The sequence below is a fragment of the Ambystoma mexicanum genome, chromosome 8 (genome assembly GCF_040938575.1).
Source record: "Ambystoma mexicanum isolate Mex_15411 chromosome 8, UKY_AmexF1_1, whole genome shotgun sequence".
NCBI lineage: Eukaryota > Metazoa > Chordata > Amphibia > Caudata > Ambystomatidae > Ambystoma > Ambystoma mexicanum.
In genome coordinates, this window is record NC_090929.1 from 499850284 (window position 1) to 499858705 (window position 8422).

General features: G+C 45.6%; 1 protein-coding gene across 2 annotated transcripts in view; it reads right to left on the reverse strand.

The window, feature by feature from the left end:
* NADK (NAD kinase) overlaps nucleotides 1–5766 on the reverse strand; it is a 798433-nt gene extending 792667 nt beyond the window's left edge. Inside the window, exons 1-2 of one of the 2 annotated variants that reach the window (XM_069610162.1) lie at nucleotides 5615–5766; nucleotides 4366–4465 (exon numbers count right to left, since the gene is read on the reverse strand). In XM_069610162.1, coding sequence (XP_069466263.1) covers nucleotides 4366–4420 — 55 coding nt within the window. In that variant the 5' untranslated portion in view covers nucleotides 4421–4465; nucleotides 5615–5766. Of the gene's footprint in view, nucleotides 1–4365; nucleotides 4466–5614 lie in introns of those variants that run through there. The other variant, XM_069610161.1, reaches the window with a different exon arrangement.
* Nucleotides 5767–8422: the final 2656 nt, after the last annotated feature.

Below are 8422 nucleotides of genomic sequence, written 5' to 3' on the forward strand. Positions count from 1 at the left end.
GCATGCACAGCCTCATTGAGAAAACACCTATTTCCGCAGCCCCTAGTACTTATAAGTAACTCATATACAGCTGCAATTCAGAACTTGCCATAGGTTGCAATAAGGCTGCAAATTACTTACTTTAAACAGATTTTGGAATGAGTCTGGGGGCGAAGGGGGTTTAGGTGTACAGGGTGAGAAGTCAAGAGAAAGGGGGTGGAAACTGGGGAGGGGAAAGGGGTGTGCAGAGAAGTAGGGGACGGTGGGCTGAGGCAGAAGTGATGAGGAGTAGAGTAGAGGGTTGAGGGAGAGAACTAAGCATGTTTTCTGCATTTCGTGTGTTTTGGTGCCATAGGGGTGTCAGAGAGGGGGATCAGAGGGGGTGGGAGAGGAGGCTTCCATTCTAGCAAGACTGAGACATGCTACATTCAGAGAGGGGAAGGGATAGGAAGGGGGTGGTTTGTTGGCAGGATCGAGTAGGGGTTATGGGAGTTGGAGGGGGTGGTATGGGAGGTTGTTTGAGGGGGCGGTGTGTTCCTCAGAGGGCTAAGGGGGAGGGAGTGGGCTGTATGGGAGGTTGGTAGAGAGGGAGGGGAGTTCCTCAGAGAACACAAGTATGGAGTGGAAGTGGAGGTGGGTTCGCACTGTTTGGAGCACCAGAGGGCTCCCCTGACTTCGGTGTTCGATTGAGGGCGTGGAGTATGAGCGGGGGGCATTAGGGAGTTCTCAATAGATGTCAGAGAGAGAGTGGAAGTCGATGTGTTAGGGTGGGATGGGGAAAGGGGGTTAAGTGCTTGAGGGGGCAGTTGCTTGGTGTGCCAGAGTGCTCCTCTGATCTTAGAGTTGGATGAGGGATGATGGTAGGAGAGAGGGTGGGTGGCATCTGGCATCTGGGTGTATTGGTGTATGGTGGGAGTGGATGTGGTTTGCGATCAGGTGGGGAATAGAGGGGAGATCGTGAAGTTTGGTGCTAGAGCTAGGGCCATGCGCCGCGAGGGGGGAGTGATGGAGGGTGGGTATGGTCCAGGGAGGCTAGGGATCGGGACGAGTCAGAGAGGGGATACATCAGGAGTTGGGATCTCCATCCTGGGGGAGGTCAGTGCAGTACCTAGAGGTTGATGAACTAGTAACAGTAGATGTATATGCCCACGATGTACAATCTGCGTCTAGATTCTGGTCGCCAGGGCAGTGGGAGAGGGCCAAAGAGGGTAGCGGGCACTTTCTAGATGCAGACTAAGCCAACAGGAGCAATTCCAAGTGAGCAGCGCAGCCAAATAGATTATAGTACTAGCTAAGGGGGAACCCTCCCGATGCGAATCAAGCTACCAGGAACAATTTCTAAGGCACAGAGGGTACTTTCTAGGTGAGAATCAATGCAGCAAGAGCAATTTCTAACTGTGTGGAACAAATAAATCACAGTAATATCTCGGAGGGCACTTCTAGATTTGAATCAAGCTAACAGGAACAATTCTAAGTGTGTGTGACAGGCAAAATAAATCACAGTAATATCTTGGACGGTACTTCTAGATGTGAATCAGGCTAACAGGAACAATTCTAAGTGTGCGGGACCGGCAGTATAAAACACATTAATACCCGGCGAGAGTCAAGCAGAATGCAACACGCATTCTGATTGGCTCTCGCCGGGCCATTACCTGGCCGAGAATCCTTCGATTCTTGGCCGGGATTCCAGCCGCCTTGCCCGTGGCTACTCGGCTAAGGCTTTTTTTCCCCCTTTTCTCCCTCCTCCCTGCCCTCCCGGCCCCACTTACCTTCTTGCTCCTTCGTACCTGGCAGGGGACGATGGCAGCCTCCCGCCGTGTGGAGACTCGGAGCGGGGCCATCCCCGCTCCGTGCCTCCTCACGGCTGGAGGCTGCCATCGTCCCCCGCCGGGGACGCAGGTACCCATTTTTTTCCCTTCCCCTCTCTCCCAACCGCACTTACCTTCTGCTCCTTTCTTTTTTTGGGGAGCGGACGCGCTGGGAACATTTCTGTTCCCAGCGCGTCCGCTCCCGATGGCTGCCATGGAAAGGGAAAACGGACTCCGTTTTCCCTTTCCCGGTGACCATTTTCTTGGACGTTTCTTTTTTTTTTTTTTTTGTTCTGAAATGCTGCAGCGTTTCGGGACAGAAAAAAATGCTTTTAGTGCCCCGGTCACGCAGATATTGCAGGCCAAGGTCCTAATAGCAATATGCCCTTCGCAGTCGGGGTATTACCGACTCTGGTAGTGCCCTGGGGCCTTCGGTAATGCCCCGCTGCTCGGGGCATATTGCTTAAGTAATATCTCAGGGAGCATTTTTAGATGCCAACCAGGTTAACAGGAACAATTCTAAGTCACAGAGAGCACTTTGTAGATGAGAATCAATGCAGCAAGAGCACATTTCTAAGTGTGTGGAACAAACAAGTCACAGTAATATCACCTCCTTAGTACAATTTCTAAGTGTGTGGGACAGGCAGCATAAAACACAGTAATATCTCAGGGGGCACTTTCTAGATGCAAATCAATCCTGCAAGAGCAAATTTCTAAGGGTGTGGTACAAATAAATCACAGTAATTTCTCGGGGGCACTTCTAGATGCAAATCAGGCTAACAGGATCAATGTCTAAGTATGTGGGAAAGGTAGAATAAAACAGTAACAACTCAGGCAGGATAAAACACAGTAATATCTCAGGGGGGACTTTCTAACTGCGGGTTAAGCTAAGAGGAGCAATTCTAAGTGAGTGGAACAGGCAAGTAAATCAGGGTATTTTCTCAGTGGGCACTATTTAGATGTGAATCAGTGTAACTTTCAAGGAGTGAGTCAAGCAAACAAGGGCAGAATCTAAGTGTGTGACAGGGGCAGATTTTTGTACTGTCACAGTGGGCGCTTTCTACATGAGAATCAATGTAGCGGGAACAAATTCTAGGAGAGTAGCCTAGGCAGGTGAATCAGTTACAGTAACTCAAATCAATATCACAGTGTGTACTTTCCCGAAGTGAAACAGTGTTGCATGAAGAGTTTCTAAGTGAGTGGCACGGCAAATGACTTACAGTACTACCATAGTAGGCACTTTGTAGATATGAATCAATGCAGCGAGAGTTACATAAAAACCCTGTCCGTAGGTTCTAAATCTACTGTTTTAGAACTGGCTCAATATGCCTTTTGGAAACATTGTGTTATTGTTGTGGATATTGTTTGATCCACTTTCCTCGCCATTTGCCCATCAAATGTACTTTTAAATGATTTCACATTATTTTGTGATGTCACCCCTGGCTGCTCCGAAGCTGCGGTTGTATGTATACCTTTTGTTAGTACCCATGGTGGGGTGTACCCCCGGTTGCCAGGGGAGTGTTCCATTGTTTGAAGCAAAGCACATCTACATAATCTTGAAAGGATGATTTGGCCTGCATTACCTACTCAAACAGCCGCTCATCATGGTACACAGAACATTCAGAGACCGACTACCCCCACAAACTTCTGTCACCAACCAACCCATAATACCGCCATAGGCAAGAGATCCTCCAATTACACTGGCCTTTGAAACCACTGTCACAAATTTCACAGGTTCACCCAATGGCAATGGCTCTGATTGAACAGGTAACACCTAGTAGCTCCCACTCCAAACAACTATGCTACAAAAGGCTGAGAGACTGAGGGACAGCATTGGGGCTTTTCAACCTTTTCAGTTGAAAGGGGCATTGTGCCTCAGGGGGGCCCCAGCAACTGCCCCCCATGGTGCCACTTAGCAGTTTTATAACACAGAAATATATTCCTTTATATATTACTTTCGTTCTGGGGCTTTAAATGTGCACTGTGCAGTGCTCACCTTACAAGTTGTGTTTGCTGGAGCCCTTCCGGCCGTCACTTCCCTCGGGCTATACAGAAGTGTTAACACCTCATTGCCTTTTAACACTAGTTCTTCCACATCAGCCACTTGCTGACAAAGAAGGATTTTCAGTGGGCATTTGGTGTTTCAGCTCCCTGTTGTCTGGCCGTCTCGTGATAATCGGCAGCTATTAACCTCTGTCTTTATTACTTTGTCTTCATTACCACGGGTGCCTCAGACTGTTTTTCACTCGGGACCAACCATCATGTTGACATGGGACGCCACACATCCAAGACCGGGCCTGGATTTACTACAGGTAACAGAAAACCCCTCTACCAGAGTTTGGATCAGTAATACTAGTGACAGGCCCCTAGAAAGGTGCTAAAGAAGCGGCCTTCAACTCTTGCATACTCTGGGTTGAAAATACGTAGAAAAACTACAATTTAGGTAATGTGCACTTAATTGTTGCCCCTGGGATAGCTCAGGGGCAATGTGCTCGCCTTGGAAGCAAGACGACAAGGAGCACCACAGGTAAGTCTGTGCTTAGAAATCACTGGGTATAAATGACCCATCATATCATACCTGCATCGAATGGTTGAAACTCTCCCAACACTTCTTCGATGTCTCTCGTCTCCATCTTTACAAAGTGTCTGGATTTTGTTCTTTTTTGCGCAAATTGACTCTGCAAAGAGAAAATAATGCACTTTTAGAGCCATCCCATTGAAGCCATGAAAAATAATGTCTGCCACAGGAGGAGTTTGTAAAATCTGTACAGATGGTAGCAGTGCCCATTTTGGTTTGCTTCATAACAGGTATTCGCTGTTATTTTCATTTCACGAGTGTGAAATTGTGAACTTTTTTTTTGCTAAAAAGTTATACACAAATCTGCTCCCTTTGCCCCCAATGAACCCAGAAGTGATTTAAGTATTTCCAATGATGTTTTTTTCCACCACTGGGTTCAACAATGTTCATAATAATGACAGGACATATAGGGTCATCAAGTAACTGAAACCACAGTTCTGGATAGCCACAATTAAGAATGAGAGGAACTATTTACTTATGATTTTTACTTCAGACACTGCATATATTTTGTCATTCTGAAAACCCAACTGGAGTTTACTCTCCAGTGAGTCAGCAAGCCCAGTCTTAAAAAACAAGTCTTGTTGTCAATGATAAGAATCTTACAGATAATTAGAATAATCATATAAATAGAAGCCTACACAAACTGATTGGCTTCTTGTCCATTTAATAATTAAGCCTTATAGTCAATGGAGCAGTCATTATTACAAGAGAATGTCTGCAGCTACTTTATTGCCAAAGCAGGAGAGAGGGCAAAGTGGACAGGGCATTATTTCAAGAAATATTGACCCATTCCAAAGTCTATAAGGTTATTAAGCTTTAGGATAAAATTAAATAAAATGTCGTATGTAATGTCTGCTGTTGAAGTCAGAATGTTTGGAGGGAAGTTAATAGTGGGCATTATTGATTGAATACTGAGCATGCCGATTGTTTTAGTGAGTCAATTATTTCAGTGAGCTAAAATTTATTTTTTCTCAACCCAACTATGCTTTGTTCATCTCATATCGGTGCAAAATCGAGACATGGAGTGAAAGCAGTTCAGCATTTTCCCGGCCTTAAAAATCGACCTTAAAATCGATACTTTAATGAAATAATTTTTGGTTTCCCTGTCAAAATAGCATCGAGTTGAAGTGTTTATGGAAGAATGTAAGTAGCCTGTTTTGTGCTCATATTGACTTATTTCTAGAAAAAAGCCTTTACAGTGATTTTTATTCTTCAGATATGCAATCAGAAAGACGCGTTGTTCTCTTACCTTCGCCAGTTCCAGTTCGGCTCACGGTGCAATGCGCGGAGCTGGAGTGGTTTTGTATAGCACGGCAAACGCTTTGCAGAAACGCCTAAAACCACATTGTTGTTCAAGAGCTTTCCGGGAAAATGCGAGCTGTTGCACCATTTCCTAGAGTTGTTCAACTGGCTATGACCTAACAGCAGTAGCTAGGTTCTGGGTCTCGCGAGGGAGGCTGATGGAGGTAGGATGTTTTATGTGATGCTTTCTGCATACTTGGCCAGGAATGACAAGAGGACGCGCATTTCCCAGTAGTTACAACTATTACACATTCAGGCAGTAACTGGAAGGAAATACCCGTATCTGAGCTCATGGTTGCCATTCTGAAGTACAGAAACAATGATAATTTTAAAATAACAATAATTTAGGTGGCTTACGCAGGTTTAATAGCTCCAGGCTTGGTTCCAAGGTAGCTGTTTTTCTGGAAGATAATTAACGTCCTCAGAATTCTGGGCTCTTGGCCAAGCGTCCGACTGAGTTGTCTCAGCTCATCTTTCAACCACCCAAGTGTCTTATTTCACAGATCCCTATGTTACGTAATGGGCTCATCTTGTGCACCCTTTTGTTGTCAACACGCCCCATGAAGTAACACTTTCAAGCTTTTAAACAGCATTTCCTTCTAAGCTTCAAGATGTCATTCTCCAGACTCAGGCATTCATCACCATCAAAAAGACAGACTGCTTTATCACGAGTTTGGCGGTAAACCTTAAATGCTGTGGTAACGCTATTACTGCCGCATTTAAGGGTTCGCCAAATCATGGGTTTGGCAGGATTTACCCCCAGCTCTGAGCTGGGGGCAAACCTGCCGCGAATTTGCCGATTTTCGGTGCTATTACCGCCGCGCTAATACCGCCAACAGTAATAGCGCTGAAAATTCCCCATTGGGCCCAATGGGGAATGGTCTCTTACTGTTCTGCCAAATACATGATTCGGCGCTAAAAGCGACAGGGTTTGGTGATAACGTTAATAGCCCCGGTGGTAATGCCGCTGGCGATAGCGCCTAAACATTAGTGCTCATTTTTGAAGCCCTGGAGGGCAAAAGTGAGGTGTAAAAGCAACACATTACCCATTCTTGCCTTCATTTTACAGCCACGTGGGAGGCAGAGAGCAGCACAAAACAGAATTACCATTTCTGCCGTATATTCCTTCAATGACTTCAAAGGGCACATGCTTGTATGCCTGTTTTTATCACGTGCTCAAAGCAGACAGGTCCCATAGGAATCCATTGTAAATGCTGTCTACAAAGCATCATTTGCAGGCGATGTTTACTTTTGTTACGAAACGGATAGTAAAAGCTAAACTTAAAAGTTATTTTGCCTGCGTGCACACTTTACTTTAAACTCTCTTTTGTAAAAGCTGAAGATTGGGGTGCAGATTCCCAACAGCACATATGTGGTAATGTTAGATGTCCCTTGCAAGCAATTAAAACTTTTGTTCAAAATGACCCCCAATTGTCTCTTTCCAACACAACTACCAAAACTCTATATTGCCCGAAGGAGGGGCTCAGCATGAAAAAAAAGTTTGATGTACCACCGACATAAGTATAAAAGGTCCACTCGATGCATTATTCTTCATTTGTATTTGAAGTGTAAAAGAAATTGCCTTTACACACTTCTTTTCTACCTACGAATGCAAATGAGTGTAAATACCTGCTGCAAATAACACTTGCGGCAGCCATTTAGAATGGATTCTAATGGAATCCACTTGCTTCACCCAGAGGGCAAAAAACAGGTGGATTACTTTGGAATCCATTGGTTTATTAGCAGCTTGAAAGTCTCATGCCCGTGGCAAACCTGGCGTACCTACTAGGCAAAGCAGTGCAGGGGTGGTCGGACGGACATTTAAAGTCTGACCTGCTCGCCAACTCCACCTGGAAAATCGTGTAAACTCCCCATGAATAGTAAAAGTATCGTTAATCATTACAGCCACTTCTTACTGATCAGCGATCTAATGTAATGTCTAGCTGCCTTCCTCGCCTGGCCTTAATGTGTAAACCATGTTTTCGATCGACTCTCTGTACTGTAATATTTAAACTGCTTGCTATGGGCTGAACAAAGTCACGGCAAGTAGGTTCCACTTGCACACACAAGGCCGGAAGCCATCTCTGTGGATCAAAGGTGAAATCCCACGAGTTGCAGTGGGTCTGCTACAGGAACAAGGAAGGATCATCGCACTCCTGAGTGGCGCAATAACATGCAATCACTATGAGATCATTTTAAGGCGGGACACCAAGGCGTGTGTTATATATGTTTTATTTCTGCCCCTGCGCTAGAAGCAAAGACTCTCAAACGCTCAGCAAATGAGAACATTTTCTGTACAAAAATAGTTCCTGATGTTCTTGCCACACTTTCCATAGCCAAAACAAAAGAGGTGATGGCTGGAAGGTTTGGAATTGATGCTAACCTCTGGTATTGTTCTGCCCAGTCGTGGGTCCCTTACACCATAGGGAACCAAGCTGCAACTCAATGATGAGGCCCAACAAGGCCGAAACATGTCTGGGGTTGCTTGTGTTTGGGTGCAGAGGGGACCTGGCCTGGCAGTTCGGGCAGGGCTGCTCTCATTGGTGGCAGTACCTGACGGATTTGCATATGGCTGGACCCCTTTTGCACTGGCGCAGACGAGCTAAAAGACGGTGGTGCGGAAGATTGCCCAGAGCAATGCCAGTGGTTCAGATTAATTGAAAACTTTCCACCAATCACTTTTTTGGTTTCATACTTTCCATAACCCCCATCGGGTTTTTAACCCCATGAGAGCTTTTAAAACAGAGGTAAAAAT